General features: G+C 40.0%; 1 protein-coding gene across 1 annotated transcript; it reads left to right on the top strand.

The window, feature by feature from the left end:
- Positions 1 to 38: 38 nt before the first annotated feature.
- Positions 39 to 27,788, top strand: LOC148418918 (zinc finger protein 385A-like). Its single transcript, XM_088424555.1, has 8 exons — positions 39 to 394; positions 12,819 to 12,967; positions 15,718 to 15,828; positions 21,943 to 22,120; positions 23,277 to 23,594; positions 24,199 to 24,386; positions 24,475 to 24,561; positions 25,514 to 27,788. Exons 1-8 carry the CDS (start codon positions 385 to 387, stop codon positions 25,739 to 25,741), a joined length of 1,269 nt encoding a protein of 422 aa, XP_088280681.1. The 5' UTR covers positions 39 to 384; the 3' UTR covers positions 25,742 to 27,788.
- The last annotated feature ends 16 nt before the right edge of the window (positions 27,789 to 27,804 follow it).

The following is a 27,804-nucleotide window of genomic DNA, read 5'->3' as shown; positions in this document are numbered from 1 at the left end:
ACCCCAAATATGTGAGAGGAAGGAGAGAAAGAGAGAGAGTAGTGCAGAGGTTCACCTCGACTCTAGTCGCTGTTCGTGCTGCCGAAGTGAACATCTAGCGGTGAATACATTAGCGGCTGGCATGCAGTAGAATGTGAGCGCACGCTGCAGCAGGACCGGCGCGCTTCTCCTCCAGCTACGACGTGAAGCAAGATCACAGAAAGCAAAAGCGGCGGGAGAGGAGCGACGACAGCGGGATGCAAAGTCAAGCCTGTGATGTCGGAGGCTCCTTACGCATTGATGCCGAGTTTTGAGAGAGGCGCGCTCCAGCTTTAGCACACTTCACAGGAGACGGGAACGGACAACATTGTGGACAAGAAGAAGTTCACTGTGGAAGGATTCAGGATGATTTTAGGTGAGTCTCATCTTGATGTATTCACGTAAACTTTTTTGTGCATCGTTGCGCAACTTTGATGTCTGTATTCATTCACGGTCTCAGACAAGTAAACAAAGAAACAGCTGGGGATTTTTCTTTACTGTACTCGGATTTTGCAGGCAGCTCACTGAGGATGTGTAAAGGTTGAAGAAGACACACATTTACACAAATCATCAGTCATCTCTGATTTGCTAATTTAGTCAAGTGATCACTGATCCCATCACAAGATGGACCAGTATATCAATTCCAATATCTTATTTAATTAATTTACAGGACATCTCTTCAATTATGGGGCATTCTGAATGACCAGGCCCACAAATAGCCAACATTCGCATTCAATTGAAAAAAATTAAAGAAACCCTTAAAATTCTACCAGAAATATTTGCTAAATAGTCAATACAATGTGGCAAAAAACATGGACTGCCCCTCGACAAATAAATCAATAAAATATTGAAAAAGAACTGAAAAAATACTCATATAACATTTCAACTGGTCACTGATTTTTGCATAAAATACAAAATATCTGCTGATCCAGGATCAGGTCTGTGTAAAGTCAAGTCATTTCTGTTTGGTGCTTTCCATAATTGTTGAATCATCATTCAGTTGTTTAGCTAGGTCTGATGTTTTTAAAGGCTCATTCAATTCAGATTCAGCGTTGATATGGGACAGCACAATAAGAAGGCCAGAACAGTCCAATTTTGAAGGTTTGAAAAAAAAAAAAGAAAAGAAATATTTATATAAAAATTATTCAAATTTTAAATAAAATGTGCTAACCATAAACAGAGCCCGCCATCTTGCAGCGCCATTTTTCTACAGTGGCCCTGAATGCACAACTACAGTCGACAATGTTTGTTGTCAGTCAAACAGTGCTTTGGTCAACGTTTGAAAGACGTTAAAGTGCTCACGCACATGCTTTGGTTTGATCACGCAATGACAATGTTGCATTATGACAATGCTTGAAGGTCATCTTCATTTCCTCTCCTTGCTCAGAAAGGGAGGGGGGAAGGAGCAATATACAATTTCACCACAAGGGTCCCTCAAATGTACTTGAAAGAATAACGTTTTTTTCGTTTGTTTTTTTTTTGCTTCTTTTGTCATGGACGATTTTATTATGAATGGCCTTATCTGGTGTAACAGAGGAACAACATTGAAATATAATTCTTTTATACTGTGCAGATTACTTCCTTCAGACACAAGTGTGCATTCATTCCAGGTTTTTTATTATTTCATCATCCATAAACTATTAATTGGAATAAATTGCAAAGACAGTGTTTGTCTGTGTAGATTGTGAGTAAATATTTGATTCGGATCTATTTTTGCTTTAACGCTCAAGCCCCCTGTGCTAAACAAGCATAATCAGATTTTAACAGGCACATATGTACGATAAACACACTCGCATGTCAGCATCAGTCACAATCACATCAACATAATTTCTCTGCCCAGCCACCATTTGACCACGGGAGAGCAAAGATTCACACATTCTAAACATGTGCTAAATATGACTCATCTCCCTCGGTGCACACCAGCGTTTGGTGACTCTTATGTGATTTTTTTTCTACAATGAATATTTCACATCCAGAGGTTTAAAGTCTTTACTTATTTAAAATAAAGGACCAAGGGTTTCTTTTTTTTTTACCTCTCACGCAGACCTTTCACTCTACTACTGCAGTATGTGTGCACGTGTGTAGCACATATGTCCTGCCACTCATCAATGCCCCCTAAAAGCATCACAATGGCCATGTTGGCTTTGATAAACAACATGACCTTTAAATCAAGGCAACTCATCGAAGGATGACCAGTATTGACATTTGAAACGTAGGCTTGACAAACTGACATACATTTCACAAAGACTGACTCCAGCGTCATGAACTAGAAAAACCCAGTAGCAAAATGGAGCTATTTTTTTAAGCAATATTAAGGATTTTGTAGAATATCATCTACCCCGGCATCCTTGAGTAGCGATTTCAGTGGACCATAATACTAACTAGAGGACCAGCCCAGAAATCGTCGCGCTAATGTTGCTAATGTTTTGTTCACAGTTCTGTGCATTGTGTTCGTTTACCTTCACAACTTTATATTAAAACACTGGACCGCGAAAGATGGTAACAAAAGGAGTCTTAATAAGTACAGCATGACAGGCCAAGGGTAGCACATTCTCGTAAACATGATTTATACTGTATTATGATTGTGTATATTGAAACATTTTTTTAAAAGTAATCATGGTGTTTTCAGCTTGAGGTGGCATTGTTGTGTTCATTATTAATTTTGGATCTTTTTTATGATGTTGACTTAAAGGTAGAGACCCAGGTGCTTATTTTTCTACATTTAATGCCTAACATTTGGAGTCAACAGTCTCTTATGGAGGACTTTGTAATAGAGTATTTGGGTTTAAACTTTCTAAAAGAGCAAAAGATCACAACGAGCACTACATCATGGCAACAAACAACACAACACTTCATAACAAGCAGCACTTCAGAAGATTTCTTCAGCAAAAAACTCTTTAATCTGTTTTGCCATAGCAAATTGCCACTGCCAGTTATAGCTTACAGTCAAACTAAATGTAAATCAAGGATGATGACAAGTATACAGTTTTTAAAAGTACCACAACTTTCTCTGCTAGCTTAATGACAACACACAATGAAAAACACATGTGATGGGCTAACATTGATTGCCACGACATGACCCTTTAAGCAATTAATATTTGAACACAAAGCCTGAAGCAACACATAAAGATGAACATCTTTATGACATTTTCTTACCCACTACAAAAAATTATTTAACATTATTGCTATTGACAATTACTAACTTTGATGAAGCTTTTCTTTGTGTCTATTTATGTCCCTATTACTGCCTCCTGGTGGCCAAGGTGTACACAGTTATAGCACGAGGGCTAGAGTCGAATAATAGCACTTCACTTGTATGACTGGAGTATTAAAATGCTTTGTAAAACAATAGCTATTAAAGGATGGTGCACAAGAGATAAAATTGTATCATAATAACACAGTACAGTACAGTATAATATATATATATATATATATATATATATATATATATATATATATATATATATATATATGTCTGTGGGTCATGTTACGTTGCTCATCTATATGTGCTGCGTCACTCTTTGTGTTCAAATAATAATTGCTTAAAGTATACACTGTAAAGCTATAGAGGTCAGAAGAGCTACTGTATGCTAGTTGATATTTGTTGAACCAGTTAAAATGTATGGTCAGACAAAGACAAAGGCTTTTGCTGAGCCAATTGTACGTTGACCATCTATAAAATGAGAATGGTTTGGACACAAAGGCAGAAATATGTAGCGCTGTCATTTACTGGTTTCAAGGTTGCCAAATGAGGCCTGAGGGCTGCGAGCCTGGCGCCTACCCGTTATTATCTTTGTGTGTTGCTTCAAGACCACGCTCTTGCATCAAACCACACAGGCTCTCAAAATATAACCTGTAATTATTGCTCCCCTAGAGAATGACATACTACTTCTATTTTCTATCACCTGAACATCCTTTGTCTCCTCCCCTCGATAAAAATACGAGTGGATGATGCACCTGCTGGCTTCATTGTTAGCAATGCATGTTGACTCGCTGGGTTCCTTGCATGCTCAGGTTGCACTGCTCTGGGTCTTTGCGAGCTCTTTTAGTCAAGGTCCAGCAGGTGTGTAAATGCTCAAATAAGAGGGTAATAATAATGTGGAGTGGCAAAGCTGTAGGTTGTGTTGACACAGGGTGGATTTCTTAATGACCTTCACTTCCCTCAGCGTGGTTTCATGCCATATACTCCTCTGTTGGCCTCAAACTGCAAAAAACGGTGACCTCAGTGTAATGAAAAAAGACTTTGCAACCAGGTCTGGGATTTTCCTCCATCTCCCTAAAGGAGTGAAGGCAGGGAAGAGATTAGAGAGCTGCTACAAAGCTTCCTTGAAGACAGCTGTGTTTCTACGTCACGTGATCCTATTTTTTATTCTACTTTTTTGTTGGATTATATATTTTATATGAAGATTATCTATTAGGAAGAACGTTTAAAATAAAGGCTTTGTAGACATCTTTCAAAGTAAAACTTCATATTTTAGCAATGCATTTCTCATGAATATGATCTTGTTTCATCGAAAGAAGGGGAACCCACTGTTTATTCCATCAACTGGTCTTTTTTCTGATTTGGTTGAAGGCGTGTCATGCACTGATGATCTAAAGGTGCTATAAATGCGGCTTATTATGATACATATTTGAAATTCACTGAGCAATCACAATAGCGCATGTCGCATGTTGTCATCGTATCTCACTGTGAAAATGGACTTGATCACGTCTGTAGCTGGAGAAACCGCCGCCTGCCAGTTGTTGTTTTATTTTTAAACCAGCTCAGGGCTGGTTTAAAGAAACAATACGTCCACATCAAACAGCCCTCAATTGAAACGGTTGGCTAGTTAGCAAAGCTAAACGGTGTGACTGTACTTTGCCAATCCGTTACTCCCAAATTCTTGCCTTCACAGCGTCTAACCCTAAGCCACACGTTTGACAAATATCGGGATGAAAAATACAGTAGCTAAGAATGCACAACACTGAGTAAAAACACAGCAGATGGAAACAGAAGATGGAAAAGCCCTTCTCCAGCACCGATCGCACCGAGGGGTGAACAACGGCACATGTTGGCGGAGATAGTGGCTCTTACGTAACTGTTTTGAAACGATCTTAATTATTTTTCATGTTGAAGGGAATTTTTGAACATGTGGTGAATGTGCGTTCTCGTTTATCAAGGTTCGTTCAAGGTCACGATTTCTTCTGACACGAAATACAATCTAGACCGCTTCAAAATAATTAAGAAGGTTTCGGAATATCTTGAGAACAACCGTGACCTTGAACAAATCCTGACAAGATCAAGAATGACTAACTTCGCCGATGTTTGGAGCTCAGTGAGATAGGGACTTAGAACTGTTTCAGAATGTCTTAAGAACATTGAAAAAATGCAACGTTGAACAAACCCTGAGGATTTCCTGACATGAACGCGCATTCACGCCTTCATCAAAACTCCCAAATGTTCAGAACTTACACTAATGTACAATATATTGGGTAATATAATCAATATATTGAGTAATATTAGGTAGTACAGCACACTGCAATGATTGCATTGCAGAAGAGACTAACCAACTAATAACATCAAATTAAAAAGTAAAAGTCCAAAAAACAAATCAATTTTATTGCATACTTTCTGTCAGCCAGGATGAATAGCCAAATATTATATTCATATTAGCGATCATCATTTGCACTTTTTTGAACCATGGAATGTTTTACTTTGGAGATCTGTGCAATAGATTTTCATTGAAAATACTTCCTGTAAAATGTTTATGTGCATGCGTTGATATATATATATATATATATATATATATATATATATATATATATATATATATATATATATATATATATATATATATATATATGTCTGGAATTTCTTATGAAGTTTGCACACACAACCTCCGTAATAGCAGTTTTGTTTTAAAGGAATTTCTTAATGTGCAAGGCTAATGTACGATTGTGTGTCATGTTACATTATGTGTGCTAAGTATTGCGTATACTGCTCATAGATCTCATGTTTCATGGCTAAAATGAGATAAGACATAGCCATCCTTGTGAGGAGATGCAAAATAATCCAAAATCTCTCATGCGCATGTGACATTTTGCATGCGACAGGCAAAAGTTAAGCCTTGAAGGCAGGTATAGCTATGCGGAGGCCGCTTGATAATAACATGGAACTGTTAAGCAATGCCTGTCACATTCTTTTGCAACCGCCAGCGATGTTATTCCTGTACATTAACCTGCAGGTTACACAGCTCTTTACATTCTGGCTTCACCTTGGACTCACCTTAAAACATGCGGCTCCCCCATCCCCCTCCCCAACCTCAGATGGCTTCCCTTGCTTTCCCCTTCTCAGTCCAGTGCTTTTTCTTTTTTTTTTACTTGCGCCTCCATCGACTGCATCCCCCTCAGCTGCTATTATTCCACCACAAGTTCATTTCCTAGCTAATCAGAGGACGTTTGCCACTCTCGTAATCCGACCAATGTCTCAATGGCAGCGGTGCAGAATTTTCATCTTTGTCTATGAAATTGTTGACTAAAGCAATTTGATGGCACACTTACGTAATCATTCAAATTCATTTGAGTGGTGAAAATGAAAACAATGGTTAATCGCAGGGGCGATTGATTCCAAGATCAGAGGTTTAGGGGTGCTGAGCTCCCATCCAGGAGAGATAAATGTAAACACCTTCTACATTTTAATGCAATTTTTATTCATTTTGATGGTAGGCATCCAAATATTTAGCTTGTCCTTGCACTTTGGCTTAAGAATTAGCATACGCTAAATTCTCAATTCAGTTCAATTCAATTCAAAGAGGACAATGGTGCTGTCTCTGACAATCTAAATTGTTTCCTACACAGAAAAGAAAACATCAGCAAACTCCCACCAAACAACATGAACAATGAGCTACTGTTAAATTCTGCAGTAATGTGACTGGTAATTATAGTAGAGTGTAAGGTACTGATTGGTAGAAGGTAAGAAATGTTCTGGGGCTTCGGCTTTCGAGAGCTTTTGTCATTCAGATATCCAACAGAAAATCTGAATCAAATACCCAGCATCCGGACAGAAATAAATGTACCTTTTTGTACAGTGAAAAAGAATAATGAACACATAAGACCAGGAAAAAATATTTCTACTTAATTATGAAAGACTGACTTACGAATGTCAAAATAAAAGAATAACAAGGGATTCATTTCCATATATTATTTGGTAAACTAAGGTTTATTTAGAAGTTTGCCTTCTCATTGCATTTGCGGCATGTTTTACTGTCATGCAGAACATTTTAAATTCTTGCTGCAATTAGCTTGACATCCTCTTTCTGACATGTACACTAATACCCAGGGCAAGAAAAAAAATGCTTCAAGCATTTTTATTTATAACAGATGTGCTCAAATTACTCAAGGACTCATTGCATGCCTAAAATGTTCTCACGTCATGGTTTGAGCCAGTTATTTACATCTTACACAACAACTACTATCTATCGTGAATTAAGTGCACGATTAAGTCCAAAATCAGAATCACAAATATTTTGGTCAATATTGAAATCACAATTATTCATCACGTTTGGTCAAACAAGTCTATTTATTGCCCTTCTTTTAAACAAGGTGTATATAAAAAAGGCTTCAAGACTTGATACTTTTAAATAATAATAATAATAATAATAAACTGAAATAAAGTGAATAATAATTTTAAAAAATTCACCCATGACATGGCAAAAACCTGGCACACAGGGCAACACAGCTAACATTCTTGCTGAATGCAAACCAATGAAAAAAATGAAGCATACTTAGAACCAACAGTATTTACTTTTATGCAAATTTTAACCAATTAGCAGTCAATTCCCAACTAAATGTATTCCAGTTTTGGGTCTCAATTGACAGTGAGCACTTTACATATTAGGAATCAGCTGAGAAACCCAACGGCATTCCACACTGGTAAATAATATATTAGGTGAGAAAAGCAGAGGCTTTTGTCATGCAAATGTGGGAAACGTTTTCCATGCTGGTAGAATTACAAAGTGCTTGATTTGACTTGTATAGCCGGCTTTTTAAATGTTTTTATCGCCGAGGCTATCGTGATAGTGATTCAAATTAATTGGGGAGGGCGGGGGGGACTTTCTTGTTAAGATGCTGCATATCAGCAAGGCACTACATGCTAACACACTCTAGCTTGTTTAAAAAGGCCATACAAATAAAAATAACAAAAAATCTCTGCAGATATTCCATTTTGCGGTGTTTGAGCATGTCCAAAAATGGGCTCCAAACACCCGTGCTTAATAGCAAAAACTGTGACATCAGACAACCGAACTGCAGGAAGACTAGCTGACGCGCACACATTCACTCTTTCAGTGAAAGGACTGCAGGGAGTTGTGTGGCAGGCAGCATTTAAGCCGAGCCACCGGGGCGCAGAACATCTATCATTAAAACAAAGTGCAAACCTAAATCAAGCGGCACTGTCCAGCTCTCACACACACTGACACGACATTCATCAGGGCCGAGACCAGGAGTTGCATTGCAGTGGTTTTTGTGCTTTGTCCTGTGCTGAGGTTGAAATGGCTCTGTGTGACTTTGGGGGTAAGCTGAGCTGCAGTAAATTGGATTTCATGCGTAGTCCTTCATAGTCACCCTACAGTCACAACAAAGTTTGCAGTGTTTCTTTAAGAGGTTACATACACACCTTACTTGGACCTAACACTGGAGCCTTTTGAATCATTTTACAGAGAAATTATGATCAAATCAAACGTCTGCCAGCAGGAGCGCTAAACGATACTCATAAATGATCATCTGCGTTTTTACTGTGTCATTTAGCACCGAATCAACTTGAGAATGTGTGACGCCGCCACATAAACTGTGGGGAAAAATAAACACAAGCAGAGTGGGTCAAGACAGACCTGCAGGCACCACATTGGAGGCTGTGTACACCAGCGTTGTCACGGGAGGCGGCGGGAGCCACAGCAGCCCATTTAGATGCAGATGTGAGGCACCTGGCATTTTGCACCGAGCCGAGAAGGAAAGATGGCTGCGTTTCTTTTCTTTTTTTTATTTATTTTGGCAGCCGCCTCTCAGCGGTCCCTCCCACTCCCTGTCTCGGTCCCACCGAGGAGGACCGCGATGCGGTCGGGCAGGGAATACCGAGAGGCTGCGCCGTCGTCACTGACATTGACATTACCTCTGTGATCATTAAAGCCAAATTGGCCAAATGAATTGCCAATTTGAGAGGCCTTAGGCACAGCACGTTGGCGTGCACGTTGGCGTGCACGCGTCTGCGCGCGCATGCCAACGATAAGCCGCTGGCCCGTGGTTGCCCCCCCCCAAACGCATTCCGTCTGCATCTCTTCATTTCAAGCTGGCTCTCACAAATCTACACCAAAATTCAATAAGCTATTACATGGGCATTGATCTTTTTCACAGCCAAACATTTGCATGAGAAAACAAAAGGCAGTTGCGGTGTGGGGCTGGGGGAGTCGAGCTGCTCCCTTTTTCTGAGTGAAGGGCCAATAGACGGTAAGGTCTGGATTTATAGAGTTTGACAGCACTTTAACACTTTAACTCTCCTCTGAATGTGGTCAATCAATGCCAGTCGTCCTACGTGCTCGCCGCCGAAGAGGCGGCGCATTCACTTATCTGATGTCATTGTAAATCACTCAGGAAGGGCGCCTAGGTCGTGGACGGCAAGCTGCTTTGAGATGGCATAGAACGTGACCCGGCATGCTAACTTTAAACGCATGAGTCGAGCGTGGTATGCCGCAACGTTAATGAAGGAACAGCAGAAATGATTTGACTTTTAAACTGTAATGTGGCGTAAAATGAGCAGCGGCAGCACGCTTCGCTAGGCAAAGAGGAAACGTTACACCTCCCGTCTAAATCCATACTGCTTGAGACGTCGTCCTTCCTTTATTTGCATTGTTAACCAAGCATTTAATTACATCACAGAAGGTTTCCAGCCTGCATTGATTGATTTTAATCCAAGAGCTACATACAGGCAAAAAAAAAAAAAAAAAATGTTCGGGTAACCTTAAATTCTTGGCCTGATTGTTCATTATTGCTGTTATCGCTCTTTTTGTAATATTATAACAGCCGATCTACTTCATATATCCCTTGGGGTATGTGAGGGGACTTCAGAGGGTATGTGAGACTTATTCTTTTCAAATTAAGAGAAAATTACTTGGAGCATGAAGCAACCTTTTGCCAAAATGACTTTATTTTGTTAAGGTTGTATGTCATTTATGATACAATTTTCTGGCAGAGGAGTGTGAAAGAAAACAGATATTACACAAGCTACCTTCTGGAACTGCTGAATAAAATACACAAAGAAAGATACTAGTGCAAATGTGATTCCATAGTTTGATAAATTGGATATAAATGGAACAACGCTATGTTTTAAGTTTGTTTGTTTGTTTTTAATTAAAATCAGCCGACCAAAAATGCTTTATGGTGGTTAACGGACACCGTGCATGGCTGAAAAAATATTTTACATTATTGTAAAAAGGATGAGAAGAACTGCTAAAGAGATGTATCATAATAATAAATATTATATTCCTGGTTCAGTAGATAGGAATACTTGAAATGTAATCAAAAATATCCTTATTTCAAGGTCAAATGTTTTACTTGGATTCAAAACAAAGATAACAGTCTGCTTTTAGGAAGTATTACAGACATGGAAAAAAATGTTGGGGATTTGGACAATTTCAATTAAAATAAACCTGTCCAAATGATTGAATGATTATCAGAAAAAACTACAGATGATGACCATTGATTACTTGTTGATTAGTTGCCGCACCGCTACTCATTTACTGTGTTACAGAATTATTTATTATATGCTCATCCTAAGGCCGGAATACTGACAAATCTACATTCTATACCAAATACTAGTAACTTGACAGTTAGAAACCATTTACGCAGTTCACAAAAAGTTGTTTCGCATCTGATCGATCCATCCTCTGTTCTGCTTATTCTCATTGGAATCGTAGGTGAGCTAAAGCGTATCCCAGTTGATAGGAGGCGGGAAACACCCTGGACCGCTCACCAGCCAATCGCAGGGCACATATACAGGAGACAAACAAGGTCGCCTTCCACGTTAGTGAAAGGAAAATGCCTGGAGCCTCCAAAAAAAAAAATCCTTTCCCGTGAACCACTTTCTCTTTGCAAGTATTACAGCGGAAGGAGTAAGCAGTCATCACAAAGCAGTAGAAACAAAAGATGGCGATTGCGTATCATCTCGGGAGAAAAAAAAATGCATACAAATTGTTTCTTGTGCTGTCAGATTGGGCCCTGAGCGCGTTGCAGGTTTCTTCCCCAAAGGCTCTGACAATGGGAAGAGAGAAGAGAAAGTAAAGCAAGGAATGCTACAGGAGTGAGAAAGCGTGGATGCTTGGCGAGCTGAATAAGCGACCATAAAATGAGGACAGAAAACACCGTCTGGTGTCGGAAAGAAGCAGCAGAGAAAGTGTGAGGAGGCAGAATATCTGCAACACCCCAGTTGTGAGGCTTAAGAAGCTTAGCCCCCCCTCCCTGCCCATCACATCACACAAGAGTCCTTAAGTACAGACATCCACTGTGGCTGAGCTGCAAGCGAGAGGAAAGTGAGCGAGAGATGCTGTGGGAGGAGAGGTGCAGGCAGGAAGCGGATCTGCATGCCAACTCAATACATGTTATTATTCCAAATAAAGCGTGTGGGGTTTTGCATTACATGAACAAAACTACATGCCTCTAAATCAAGGCTGAACCATTATTCAAGTTCAGCACCGAAATGGAAATGGAGTGGAAGGTCAGTTTCATATTGAAAATAATAATAATAATTTCTTAGGATATATCAGCCAAATATTAATAAAGTGGGCGCCCGTGTTGGGAGATGAATCCGTTTCGCGGTTGGGCTTGTTAGGCGAATTTACCATATGACGGGCAATCCAAACCTGTGTTAAATAGCTAATGCGTTTAGAAGCCCAGGTAAAAACATCAAAATTGTACATACATATTAAAAATCGGTATCAAAATAATATAGTAAGTGCGATGTATATATATAATATACATGTATACAATCAGAAAACATCATCAATAAAAAAATAGAAAGGATTTTATTTTTACCTTTGAGTGGCGCTTGTTATGCCCATATTCCCTAATAAGGATTATCTCCAGCTTCGTTTCCATATAAATCATCTTTTTACTTCTCTCTTTAACATCACCAGCAATCTTGGGAACCATGGCTAACCCTTTCAACTTTGTATTAAGCAGTAAAATGCCCTATAAATACAGTTTTGTAACCACTCACAATCGAACAAAGCTTTACCGTTCTGCCATTTTGAAACGAGTTAGGCCGACCAATAGCAGACCAGAATTGTAGTGACGCGATGCAGGGAGGCAAGTGTGACAGCAACTGAAAATAAGTGTGACAACCTAAAAACGCCTGCAGATAGAGACGAAACAACACGAATTCAGCCAAGCCCCTAGGGTCGTGACAGTTGTTTTGTCGCAAAACCGGGAAAATACCATAAGGAAGGGATGAAAAAACTCAGTATTCCACGTCGCAACATGAAAAAAACGTAAGCCGGGGACACTGTAACACGGGGGTCCACTGTATATCGTGTCTGGGGTTCCTTTTCGGTTCAAGGTGCAATTGCTTATTAAATGGCAATGTGAAAGTTTTACTGCCGATGTCAGCCGAACTATTTCAGACTTTCAAAATTGCTGATCTGAGTCAGGGCAAAAGTTGTATTGATTTTAAACGATATGTGATCCAAGATACTGTAGGGGTCAAAGGTAACCCTAGTAGAGTGAGAATAATGTACTTGAGCACGTTTTAATATCAAATTCCTTTTTGTGTACAGGAAGTGTAAACCGAGCGGGGCCTGTCCCTGCCTTCCTCAGGAGCCCGGCCGTCATCCCACCATCCCCTCTGGACATGAAGCCTTTCCTCCAATTCCCCCTGGAGTCACCACACCCTGCAACTCTGGGTCTCTTCCCAAACTTTAATACAGTAAGTGTTTCCAGCATGTCACCTAGCGTGGATGCTAATATGGAATCTGAGATGAACACACGAGAGTTGGTGTTTGGTGCTTTTGTTTTTACACAAAGCTATTTATTTTTTTTATTCAACGATGACATGCAATTAATTTGAAAAAAATCTTTGATGGGTGTTCTGCTGCGTAAAATGACTTTCAGCTAATCAATTGTATGAGAGGCCTGGACGGAGATCTCCACAGTCAGCATTTCCTGGTTCTCATTTCCAGATTGGGTTTCATGTGAAGGTCATCATGGCCCCACACACATACACACACGACCGCGCGCGCGCGCACACACACACATACACCATCATCACCATCATCTTGGTCATCTGCATGCGCTTAGGCGAAAGGACCTTTCTGTGACTTTATGATTCCTGCGTTATTGAGGACATGGAGTGTGGCCACTAATGTCATAAGACCTTCAGAAATCACTCTACAGCTTATGATGAATAAACAAAAAAATTCATTACATTCATGTAGTTCTTTATTGATCTTAAAAACACATCTGTATATAACATTCAAATATCAATACAAACATAACAAACCGGCATGGATGTCGGCGGGGCGGGGGGGGCAGCGAAAGGCAACGTTCTGCGTTCTGATCTCACAACAGTCGTCACTTGGAGAAAAGAAAGCTTGGGGTAATATCCTAAGTAAGATGATCAGCAAATAATTTCGGAAGACCTCCGTTTCAAACAAACTGTAATGAGGTTGTTTGAGTAAATGACGAAAGTAAGAAGAGGGCGCTTTACATCATGCTTGATTTACTGCCACTCAAGTAATGGGAAGAAACTCTTGTCAAAATAACGTCATCTTTGGTTGATAACGCCAGGTCATGGCTAGCCATCAGCCGCGCGTTTATGTTCAGGCATTGTTACTATTACACTCTGTTGATTGATTCCTCTTTTCCGAGAGAATTCTATTCAATTCAACTTGCAAACCAAGGTTAGGAGGAATAAAAAGACCGTGATTGACCGCAGTCACGCCCATTTTGGCCGCATTTGATTGAGTAAATATACTCACAGCTGGTCACATAATATCATGATTCTCAATCATATAATCGCCCAGCCCTACTAATATTGCCCCTGGGATGGTAATCGTTGGGGTAAGGATAGTGGGGGATTGGGGTACATGTGCGGGGAAATAGAAATGTATGTCCAAAATGGGACACAGCCTAGAATTATAGTCTACTTGGAATAAAGCCATCACGTTGAAGTGTTTTCAGTGTTGTAGCATTTTTATGAGTACAGAGACATATTATTGGCATCCTCATTTTAAAACCAACGTTTTTTTGAAGATTTAATTGACAATTGTGTTACCTAATTCATTGATATTTTAAATCTGTATGAATGACTTTTGATAGCGTCGTGGATTTTTCAGGATTTGAGTGAGATCATTAAAGTAGACTGGGAAGCAAGTAATCATTTGGAGTTCTTTACATTTGAAGCTTCTAATAGACACAAGTCCAACGGAGCACAAAGAGAGAGAGCACAAAGAAATATAATCAAAGGATGATCCCAAGTCCAAGGAGTCAGAAACTACAAGAAGGGAGCCGAACCTAAGATAAAGAAGTACAGTACTTCTGTGTTGAACTTATTTATCTGTCAAGGTCGTCTCATTCTGGCTTTTCAGAGAATCCTCATGTACACGGAGTGAAATGTTCTTTGTTCAAGCACAGGTGGTCACCGAACAACAAAATGTTATGCTGAATACTTATTTTCCATAACAATAGCCACTGAGAACGGACTGAAATGAGATAATTATGAAATGAATACTAAAATGATCTTGAATTGCCTTAATTATTCGGATTACACCTATTCTGATTACTCATTCAGCTTGTTGTTGACTGACACATGTTCTTACACAAACTGAAAAGAAGGACAGGAAGACAGGAAGAAAATAAAGCCAAAAATAAAGAGAAAATGCGACTATGCCAACAGTGCATTCCTACAAGATTCAACCTTTTCAGACCAATACGTTTTCCTCGGGTGTCTGCAGCTGCGGAGCGTAAACACTCTTTCATTTTGGCCGCAGCAGATGATAGGCTGGGTAAAACCACAGAGAACTTTTGGTGGTTGCCGAGGGCAACGCCCGCACTGCCTGTGTGTTTCTGAAGACCAACAGGAAGCACCAGCGACTTCACAAGTCATAAAGTGACCGGCATCCAAGCTGCAACAATGATAAGCTCGGCTGGTTTTTGGTCCTGACCTTTTTTTTGTATTTTGCATTTAGAGTGATGGATTGGTTCGACCCACAGGCAACGTCATAAATTCTGCACTGCACAAGTATTTCAGACAGAATTGCAATGTCAACAGTATGTCACCCATGATAACCAGAACATGGTACTCCTTCCTGTAATACCCAAGAACACATTTTTTAAAAACTCAACTCTTTTGACAATAACACGCTGACGAATTTCTAATCTGCAGTATGTAAAACCGCATAGTTCCAAAAAACATTTTTTTGAGGGGATGGAAGGAGTCTGTAATTAGGCCCTTCAAGCCCCGATGTGAATCGAAGCATTTTTTGAACCACACCCAGGAAGTGAGGCCCAGACAACAACAGCTGCCAAGAAAGAGCCCGCACCCCCCTGCTGTCCACATCAATCACTTCTCCTCCAATTCACGCTTCTTGTTTACATCTCTCCTTTTAGCAGCTCTCCAGTTTGTCACCTGCACCCATGATCTCCTCCTGTGTTGACCTTTCTGCTTACGCTTCACAGATGGACCCCATCCAGAAGGCCGTCATGACGCACACCTTCGGGCATCCCATGGTGAAGACGAAGCGACCCATTATTTCTTGCAATGTCTGTCAAATTCGGTTCAACTCGGAGGTAGGAACTTTACAGTCCCGAAGAATGTCCAATAAAAGTTTAGCAGTCAAATCCAGGCCGGCTCAATACGGACACGTGATAGTTTGAATTTAATGAGTGTGAGGATTTCACGCGTGATCATCTATCAGCCGGTGACACTGGCGTTGTGTTAAATAGATTTTTTTTCAACCACTTAAATCATAAACGGCTCATTCAACGTCTTTGGTGAGTAACAACAACGGACCCATGCGATTAGCAGGGATAAAGCTGGTCCGCAAATAGTGAAACATTGCGTTAATCGTCACCCATTCTAAATGTAATAACATAAAAATACGGTGTATATTGTAATAAAAGTAATTGCCAAAGATTTGGCAACACTCTGGAATTGGAACTCTATAATATGAAATAATTCGGCCAACGAAAAGTGAAACAGAATCTTTTATAATTCATCGTTCAACCCCAATTCTGATGAAGTTGGGACATTGAGTACAGTGATTTGCAAATTATCTTCAACCTATATTCAACTGAACATACAACAGAGGCAAAATATTTCATGTTCAACCCGCGAGTGTTGATGGTTAATATATAGTCTATAGTCTGATTTATACTGCGTTTGTGGAATAATAAATGAGCAAAAAAATCCACCATTGAAAATGACATCGCCAGTTGCTTGGGGCTCAGGCAGTGACCAATCACAGCTTGACTTGCCAATGTCACAAGACCAAACTCCGATAACAGGGCCTGTAGGAAAACACAATTCCAGTGTGCAAACCTATGAGTTTAATATGCTTTCAATCCAACAGTTTCTTATTCAAATGAATCAAGCTGAATCATGTCCTGGACAGCGCAAACTCCTGGATGATTTGCTTGGTCATCAAAGCTCAGCATTAGATAGCGAGTGTCAGGGTACAGGGGCCTATTAGATTTACTCTGATGAGAATTTAATGGAAGGGGTGTGAAAGAGGACACAAGGCCAAGAAGTAAAGTGAACAGCAGTGTGTCTTTAAAGTTACATTAAAGCTGATTAGACATTTTTTTGACAGATGGTGCACTGCCAGCTTGAAGCAATGCGTCTAAAGGGGAGAAGGGGTTTAAAGGAAAGGAATTTAATGTTCCTATTAAGAAGACAATTGTGCACTTTTTATAGTTCCAATACTATAACTCAAAGTCCGTTGTTTACTACAGGGATGTATAGTTTACACAAATACTTAGTGCTGTCAATAGATTTAAAAAAAAATAGGGAATAAGTAGGATCTGTAATGAATTAATCCCTTCCATTTTCACGTCTTCCTTGTCTCCTGAACTTGGCCTCTCACCCATAACAGGAACCTGTCAGGTTATGCCAAACACAATGACAGCCAATCAGTGTCCACTTCAGTTGGAAAGCAAATGTCAATCAAAAAGCAAATGTTTAATCAAAAAGTACAAAAAGCCCACCACATGAAAACGGATCCTATCAGCACGCTGAAAGCATATAGCTCTGTATATATATATATATATATATATATATATATATATATATATATATATATATATATATATATATATATATATATAAAATAAATTGATGGCAATTAATCTGTAAATCTGACACCCCTAGTTTTGCCATCTCTGCATAATCACCCTGTGATTGTAAAACCAGGTGTACGGTTCCGAATTGCATCATAGCGAGCTGAAGTGGATTGCTTGAAGGAGATGGGGTTTTAATGCGAACATCCACAAAGACAATTTATGCGGTGGCTGTTTGACATTTACAGTGAGAGCGCTCTTGTACATCAGTCTCTGGACAAACCACTTTAAGACCTAAACCTTGTAAGATAAATGTTTTTTTCAAGCTGTACTCATTAAAGTAAAGGCTGGTTTGAGTGTATTAATATGCTCACAAGGATTAGCATAAGAATCGGTTGTGTGTGGTTGAGTAATACTGGCATATGAGGGAATGAAGTCATTTATATTCCCCGTTCCATGATATATTCATCCTTTGCAGAAAGCATCAGTACCTCTGGCACATTTACATGACAAGGATCTAGTAAAAATATCACAAAAATTACATACTTGAAAGCTCTATTAACCAACGCTGATTTTCACACAGATCACGAAAAACTAAAGCCTGTCACTGGAAACACAAACCAAAACATACAGTAAATAGGACTCAAAACAAAACTCGAAGCAGAGGCTGCAATATAAATACATCGTGACAATGAGGTGCTAAATTTTTGTCCTCTAAATGTGGCAGTATAAAGGACACGGGTAGAGGAGTCATCTGAAACTTGTGTAACACTGCCCTGTTCTCTGTGAGGGCCCACTTAATTATATCCCCTACTTCTGTTCTCACATGGTCCACAAGTGCAGGAGATGTGAGCATGTGAAGCATTTTGTTCACGACAGTATGACTGCATGCACATACTATAGAATAGATCATAAGGGCTCTATTTTTATGTCCGGTCCTATTTCGGTATCAGTCTAAACAGAGTAGCGTTGCAACAACTAATTGATCAATCGACAACCAATCAATTATTAAGCAAAAATGTTTTTGACGATTCAATGTTTAGATTTTATTTTCATTTAATTTGCCCAATGAGGGGTAGCAATAATTAGCAATCGGCTTCATCGTTCGCAGTTCCACACTGACACGACCAGTCATGCAACAAATCATGCAACAAACTCAAAAGTATTATATGTTTTTAAGACACCATTAGGTTCATTACCTCATTACTTCATACAACAAATGGAAACAGTAACTCAGTCCAGCGGTCAGGCTTTTAAGATGTTATGGTCTGGCCTGGTCATGATCGCTTTTGTCCATATGGCGCTGCCATAATGGATTAAAATTGACACTTCTTAAGTGTCGCTTTAATGAATGAAAGAAATACAATGACACACGCCACACAGAGCGCAAATTTTTTCTGCCTGCACCCAAATCAAATGGAGCAAACTCACGTGTCAACAGTTAGACATGGTTCTTGCAGGCGTGAAGCTTAGTCTGATTTCAGCCACCAAAATGCCATGTGTACCAGAATGCCCAGCATGGCACACAGCAATATGGCATTTTTTTTTTATCTTTACAAATACAGAGTTTTAACAAAACCTATTACAAAAGATGTTTACTTGCATGTCAAACCAACCCCCCAACACCTGTTTAACTTGTCCAAGCTAACTCGTCCAGCATGGAGCCAACCTTCCCAGAGTAACCGGAGAGGATGGGAACTTTGAGAACGCTTTAATAATGAAGGCATAATCTGCTCGGAGTAGAGCTTCTGCAGGTGGAAGGATGACAAACAATGACAGGTTTTTCAAGTGTTCGCACGGCTTTGCATTTTTTTACGCAAAGTCCCACCTCTTCAATCTCTTGTTTACGCCTGAGGAAAGCCGTTGTTAAACGGATGTCAAAGTAGAAGTGACCAAGTAATTGATGTGGCCACTCCGAATAAAGTGCCTATCACGGCTCCCCTCTCACACTACATGCTGTAATTATAACATTGCCAATTCATCTTGGGCCACAGAGGACATATTAGCCTGACAGTGTTGAGCACTCCTGCTGCAAGGCTGACGTCACGCCATGCTGCATTAGCAGTCGTCACCACTGCAGAACCACAGCGGGCACACGCCGCGCACCCTTCCATCCCCAAAACTCCACACGCTTGCTCCCCTCACCTTTCTCACCGACAAGTTCATTCTCTAGCCATTTTCCGCTCCTGTTTGTTTGCTTCGCTTTCATCCTCCGTGGGGTTGACTGTATCATCTGTCGCCTTCTTGCCAGCTTCTTCCCAACCCCCCACATGCCTACTGCCTGTACCCTGATTTGTCTGAGACCAAGCTTGCTCCATTTTCTGTGCCTTTGTCACTTTATAGATAAAACATCAAAGCATATCCTGCTTAGAGAGAAAAGGATTTCAGGGACATTCATTTGCTTCTCCTCTATAAAATCCCATCCGTGCTTCCTCAATCATCCTAATCCTTTTCCGTATACTGTAGGTCCATCATTCGTTTTCTCAGTTTACGCTTCTGCACTTTATTCACATTTTATCGTTATTCTTTGCTCCTTAATGTCAATGATCTGATGGCTGGCTAGTAGACTAGCAAGCCACGGCCACTTTCTTTAATTGACCGCTGTTATGCCCATGGTTATTTGTTTATCTGCTGTAATGTCACTCTTTGCCACAAGAATGAAGTCCGTCTTCTTCATAAATTTTAAAGTGGCGAGTTGGAGAATCAATGGTTTAATTCAATGTTATTCTCAGTGTTAAAAGACCAGACACGGTGACACCACAAATCATCACATTTTTACTGCAACAACGACATAAGTCATTTACTACTTTTCCTCTCGCCATGTTGAATTTTCTCCGCCTCCGTCACTACTATTTAGGTCAAGTGTGGTGGCGCTTCGGAGCCTGTCTCGAGCAAAACCAGATGTGAAAGTGAAACGTATGTCAGTTCACAAAAAAATAATAATAAAAATGTGAACAATGGCAGACAAAGCCTTGGTTATGCGGATGACATTGTTTCATTTTAACGTAACATTGCTTCATAACACTTGAGACCAGTAATGCATATGTGTTCAGTTGGCACGGTTGATCGAGCTTGATTTGCTTTTGTAATCATTAAGGAAAGGATTTGATTCCCCCAAGAATTGTGGGTTATAATTTTAAACTTAATCTTATTTATACTCAGAACTATCGTACTTTATAAATTGCTCATGAAGAATTTGCACTTCGCATATACTGCAAAACGTATAATACTGTGGCTTATGGTCATCTTGTCTGTCAATCTTAATTTATTTTCATTCGGCATATTTAACTGTTTTGTCTTGTTGACCACTTGATGGAGCCATAGAGCAAATGAAGCAATATGAAGCCTTGAACCATGTGCAAACCAATTGGGTGGAAATATTCGGTGCTTCTAGGAGCTTCATTTCGCCATCACTACTAACTGGCTTCCAGGCGTGGCTTTTCTGATGTCATGTCCACTCTTCGCTGATTGGGTCTTTCAAATGAGTCTTGTTCCCAGAGCATCCTCATGTCAATTTCTAAAGTCTGTCTGCATTCTGCATTCTGTTTGGTTACTAGGTCGTGTATTTGAAGATCACAGAGAGTGTTGGGGGGGGGAATAGGACTATAGAAAATAGAAGGGTTCTTCTATCAGTTGTTTATGGACATGTAAAGCATCATCGCTCATCTAATTGAGGGCTTTGGGAAGCAGGAGCCACTGGGTTGAGTTACACAAGCAGCGAGCTACGGATGCCATTCTGTCATCAGCAATCAGGGTGAACGCTATATGGGTGACTGTCATCACCAGCTAATACATGAGGCTTACAGAGGCATCCTGAACATGTCCCAACGGTCCATCAAGCCCCAGCAGTGCATCCATTAAGAGCCTTATAGACTTCTTCTAACTCGGTTTTGGTGTAATCTGAAATTGTCTTCTCTTCTGTCACAACACTGGCAACCCTGACATCATATAATTTCATCCAGAGTAAGAGTGTTTTTTTTTTTTTTTGCTGCTAAGTAAACTTTGTTCAGTTTTCTTCCCACTTATTCAAATTCAAAATCTTTTTTTGTATCTTAAAGTGACAGTAAAATGTGGCTTTAAGCCTATTCATTGTACATACAAATAGTCATCAAATTAATTATAGGCAAGTATTACATTTTCCCTGTATCCCTTTAAGCTACAACAATGACAAGAGATAAAGAAGAATGGAATCCGGTGAATATATATAATGCCATGTAAAAATAAACATATGACTGCTTTTTTAGAATACTATAAAAAGACATCCCTCACACACTAAGAGATAAAAACTCATCCATACAAACGAATTCCTGCTGCTCTATTTCATACTTAAAACAAGGTGTGATTATTTATTTTGAGGTGTTTGTCATCAAAATCACAATAAAGCAATTTTAGTGTACCTAATGACCATGTCAGAGTATCTTTTAGTGGGATTAAATAAACGGGCACCCAAAAAGGCAAACTCTTGAGGCGATTTAACTAGAATGCATTTTATGTGACAAACACACGGCCCCCGCTGGCTCTCTGACTCACTTGGATGTCAGCAAGAAGATTAGAAGTAAAGATGATGGAAGTGAAACCAAAATAACTCACAAATCTTCACATAGATCAAATTGTGTTTTCTTCCAGAGTCAGGCAGAGGCTCACTATAAGGGAAACCGACACGCTCGCAGGGTTAAAGGCATTGAGACGTCCAAGACGGGTCGCCTTCAGGATGGTGAGAAGCAGCAGCACCCTCCCCCCACAACTTCACCCTCACCGTCAGGGCCCTCGCCATGTAACTTGGATCCTGAGCCCAATAAGCAGGGTGAGCGTCACTTGACACTTAGTCACAAAAATTAGTACAAAATTACCCATCTGCCGTGGTGCTTTCATTCCTCTACGCTTCGTTCACAGTAACAAAATATTCTCTCTAGGCATGGGTCGATACCCGGGTTGATGCTTGATGGAAGTTTCAAGAAGCAATAATGCTGCCTACAACCATTAATGAGCATATTTCTGTTTTTGCTTAATCTAATGAAGGGAGTGTTTAAACGGAGCAAAATATGACTGACTGCTTGCAGTTGTCTCAACAAGCTGCCTCTGAAAATAATTAGATGGTGGATCGAAGTTTTTTATTTTATTTTTTTAACTGTCCTGACATGTTTGAGGGTGGGAGGGGTGGTGAAGGAGGTGTTGTCTTCACCCCTCCGTGCATAGACGGGATTTTGATGATATCACCCACATGATTGAACAAAGCTTTACCAAAATGATTCAAGTTATGACACTAAGCGTGCCCTCTGTGCCCTTTTTAGATCTTACAAGATGGCTCTCAAAACGCAACGTCATTGCTCATTTTTGATCGTCATTTATCATTTTTATGCTCATGGTAGTCAAACAAACGTGATTTCTGTATCATTTTAAGTGTTTTTCTTGTTTTTTTAAGTTTTTTTTCAAAGTCTAGTGTGGATATTCTTAGAAGTAAGGTGCAGTTCGCTGATACTGTTTGGTATCACTAGTGCTTGCAGAGTTGACTCAACAAGCCACCTCTGAAAATAATTAGATAGCAAGACGGCAATTACTGTTTTGTCTGTTTCTAACTAGGATGAGGAGGAACTGTTTGTTATACAACTAGCTTACTAGTGAAGGGCACTAGGACTTGCTAATGACATTTGAAAACAAGAAGAATGTAAAAGTATTTATTTATTTATTCCTCCAGTCATTCGTGTGTACTAATGTACCAAATATTAAATGTTTTCTTTAAAAAGAAAAGAATATGTTCTTACCATCAGAATGTGATATCGGTTCATGCCTAATTCTCTCATTCGATCCTATTGCACAAATGTCCCTTATTATTTACTTAAAATTGTCCCTACAGTAAAGCAATCTCATGATTATTTTCATCCTTTTATATAAAGATCACGTGTGTTAAAAGGGCTTTTAAATGGCTGTTTACTAACCTGCATTATATGCAACATTCATAGACGATACCCATTCCTGCCCCAACTCTGAGTCACCTTTGACCCCGAGCCACCTCGCAACACCCGCAGCGAGCTCAGCCGAAGCAGAGTGTCCCTTCTTGGAGTCTGCTGGCGTGCCTTTGCCCTCCTCGCCCTCGCCAGCCGCCATAGCTGGCACGCCACCTGCGGACTCAGCGGGGGCAGTTCTTCCTGACGCCCCGTCTCCAGCTCCCAGCCCTCCCTCGGGAGAGACTGAGGAGGAGAAAGCCAAGAAGCTACTCTACTGCTCCTTATGCAAAGTTGCAGTTAATTCCCTCTCACAGTTAGAGGCCCACAACAAAGGTAAGTGGAACATATGCAAAGCTCCCAAAAGAAAAACAAACCAAAATGAGAAATATATCATGATTGGAACTATTGTTACTCACTCAAATTCATGTGCACTTGTGATAATTATTCTTTTAAACTTTAGAATGAAAAACTGAATGTTTTGTATTATTTTGACATCAGGTATTGCCGCGTTCAAACGACGCGAAAATTTTCTGTTTTTGCTGATTAGCACCATACGGACAAAAGCGGCAGTGTTTTGAATATTAGAAGATTACATTTCCCATGTTAAAGCTTGAGCTTGCATTTGAATTGAATTACTTTTATGTTTCTAGTGGTTGTGTGAAGGATGAATAGCAATGAGCGTAATTGATCAAACTGAGTCTAAACAAAATCCTACTTTGAGTTTAAGTTTAGAAACCTTTATTTTGAAGACAAATTCTCCAGAGGTCTCTGGCTGACAGGGCAAATTGCAGAAAAAGAGTTGCAAAAAAAACCCAGCTACTGTAAGGGAAAAGAAGGCCCCAGTGGTATAAAGGCATTATTGCAGATTTCATTCTTTTCTTTTAAAAAAAATTATAAAACATTCTTACTCTATGACCTGACTTTTCAATCACCCTAGGTACAAAACACAAAACAATTCTGGAGGCACGGAGTGGACTGGGGCCCATTAAAGCCTACCCACGTCTAGGTCTGAAAAGCAGCTCCGAGCAGGGCGGGGAGCTGTCATCTGACCCCAACACTCAGGAAAGAACCTTCCACTGTGAGATCTGCAATGTCAGAGTCAACTCTGAGCTGCAGCTTAAACAGGTGAGGTATTAAAAAAAAAAAAAAAAAATACAGCACAAAGAAAAGCAATTAATTTCTATTAACCGACCTGCTTCATTTCACATTGCAGCATATTTCAAGCCGGAGGCATCGAGATGGAGTTGCGGGGAAACACAATCCTCTACTTAGTCGTCACAAGAAGCGTGCGGACTTCATGGTACACCACTCCTTTACTTTATATGGACAATAGTTTTGGGACAACCTTAACAATTACTGTAATTCACCAGTCTTTCATTTTAGACCAGAGATGTGCAATTTAAGCAAGAGTTACAATTTTTCAGCAACGCTACTGGAGATCCCTCCACTGCCTTAGCAGATGCATGCCAAAATGCAATTTTTAAAAAATGAAAACCAACCATCAAACACATATAGAAAAGAGCCATTACTCAACAAAAAACAAGCACAAAATGGGATTTCCCACTTCCCCTCAGCAAACAAAACTGCTCATCAGCAAACCGACATTAAATGCAAGAACTCATTTTGTACATGTTGAACAAACTTAATCTAACTCTTTACAGGATACATTACTACCGTTTTGTGTAGATCCCCAAATTAATATGGCTAGTTTACTCACCTTTGTGAACACAAAAAAGTTTTGTAAAGATGCAAAGGCAAGACCATTACAACAGCTGTGTGTCCAATTAAGTTCCATATGCAAATCTATTAAGCTTTAAACATATCCATGCATTTTAGAGGACACAAATTTAATATCATTGTTATTGTCTAAAAATACCGCTGATGTCTCTCTGTGGAACTACTTCTGCGGTCCATTGGAGACTATGACATGCTCTTCTTCTGTAGCACAATTCCAGCCTCGGGGTTGGAGGTGCAGGTGAGCAATGCCTGCCTTCCTGTGGTTAACACTGGTATTTCATCTTTCAATACCTCTGCACCAGTGAATTCATAATTTAATTGAGATCCCTGAGTTTACCCAATCTAAGACTTTTGGGACTACAATAGAACGGGAAAAAATTACCACCAACATTTGTAGAAAGCCTTCTCAGAAGATCTTCTCACATCTGTAGGTGGTCAGGTGTCCCAGTATTTTTGTCCATGTTTGTTTTACTCACGATTAGGTTAGTATGGTATTTTCTTTTTCTCTCTCAAAGGAACTTCCTAAAACTCTGGGGGCGGGACTTTTACCAAATCCTCTGGCTGTTGCAGCAGCCATGGCAGCTGCGGCATCCTCAAATCAGCTGGCACTGCGACCTCCTGTCCCGGCGCCACACCCTCACCCCCATCACCACTTGCTACAGGGGGCGCCCCTCAGCTTGCTGAGGCCCGCTCCGGGGCCCATTCGCACCACACATGGGCCAATTCTCTTCACTCCATATTGATGGCATGAGAATGAAGAGGCGTCAGGAGGAAGAAGCACACTGTGAAACGGCGAGGCCAACCCAAGTGGTGTTTCGCTCGAGTCCAACTTGTGACAGACGCTTAACGCCGCACACGCAGAAGGCTGCTGCAGTCCTTATGCTAACAGGGAGCTCTTGAAGACATTTTAAAGGCAGCGTGCATTTTCATCTCCCCACTTGCCCCTGCATCTACAAAATATTATCTAAAAACACTCGGGTCAAAAATAACTTCAATTGGGTCAAAAGGGATACATTTTAAAAGTTGGGTCATCTGAATGAAACTGTTTTTTGTACCTTCTTGACTCAATTTGGGTTTATTTTGACCCAACAGTTTGTATGTACATAAATAAATTAAAAGACCCCAAAATCGGGTTGGTTTGCGGGTTATTCCATTTGACAAAAGAAATCTGTGACCCACAATACAACCCCCCAATTGGTCTGTTAATAATTTGAAACAAACTTTCAAAAAAGGTCTCTTTTTGACGCCAATTGTTTCTAAAGCAAACCACCGGTCATTTCAAGCCCTACCTCTTCAACGATTCAATTCTTTTCCACATCCGATGCATCGATTTCATGAGAAAAAAAAAAAAAAGAAGCCCGCTGGGTTCTATATTGTGGTCTCCTCTGATGTTAGCTGTTAGCAATCACTGTGTAATGGGTCCCCCACATTTTTTCGTGGTCAATGAATTTGTGTTGCTGCTGGAGTCTCCTGCAATATTTCTCTGTACTGTATGTCTAGATCTTCCCAGCTGGCTTAGGAGGTCTGAACTTACATCTGTGGGACACAAACAGGGGGCAAAAGAGGAACAGGATATACATCACGTCTTAAAGATAGTCAATGAAGCACCTTAACCATGTCAATGGGTCTGCAAAGTTGTAGTTGTGTTGAAGAAGTACTATGCAGCTATCAGTGTTTATATTTGTGGTCTGATTAGATGTAAGAAGAAAAGGAAAAAAACGTCATCGAGGAAGACTAGGCAAGTATATTTAGGTTTAGATCTTACATGTTAATTGTCAGATAAAACCCCAGATTTGATTCCCTGTGCTAAATAGTGTGACTAGGCACTAGGGTGAACGTCTGCATGTAAAGTGATTTTCAATGCAATTTAATGCTTTAATTTATGTTTCACGGCACAAAACAGAAAAAAAAAAGTTTCTCAGTGAAAGACTTTCAACACTGTGAGCACAGCAGGTCAAAGAGTGAGTTAACAGTATATTAGCAGCTAGTTGAGCTCACACACATACAAACAATCAAACTACAAACATAGTATATCAAAATACGTTTTCATGATTTGAAAAGTCACCAGCATTATGTCATATGAGGATCACAAGCACACACACTGGGGTTTTTCTTTCGTACTGGGGACATTCCATTGACATAATGCATTTCCTTGCCCTTAACCTTAATTATCACAACTGATTGCCTAATATGACTCTCAACCAAAATCCAATTCAAACCTATATTCTAAAAGCAGGGCATGACTCTCAGAGGTCTGAACTTATGAGGGCCACCAAAATGCTCCCCATAATTGCAAAAGGTCCCCACAAAGACAGTAAAACCTGGAATTTGATCCCCACCATGGAGCAAAAACCAAGGGCAAGCACACACACACCCACAAACACACACATATACATGAGTATGATGTAGCAAAACATCATTTTTGGTAGTCTTGCAGGTGTGCAGTAGAATCAGGCAACAGTTTGTTTGCTCTGCTTTGTGACCCAACGCGACTTTAAAGAATCCTGATGAAAACCGTCACGGTAGCATGTCACACATTAGCGGGAAACTTCAGCAAACAGAAACTAGCAATACTTTCCGCTCTATTTTTTATGTAAAAAGTAAGAAACGCAATAAAGAGAGAAAAAAAGATTGTGTCAAAAGATAAAGTCATTGTTTTTAGAAGTGATGTGTAGAAACATTGCTGTAAATGTAGAGTTTAAAAATGGCAAATGTGGGGGGCTTTCAAATTGTTGAATTCTAATGGAATTGTACCCAAAATCATTAAACTCTGTTTATGATTTTACCGCACGTGGACAGACTTTAT

Source organism: Hippichthys cyanospilos, chromosome 9 (assembly GCF_059441005.1).
Source record: "Hippichthys cyanospilos isolate Australia breed blue-spotted pipefish chromosome 9, RoL_Hcya_1.0, whole genome shotgun sequence".
NCBI lineage: Eukaryota > Metazoa > Chordata > Actinopteri > Syngnathiformes > Syngnathidae > Hippichthys > Hippichthys cyanospilos.
This window is presented reverse-complemented; position numbering and strand designations above follow the sequence as displayed.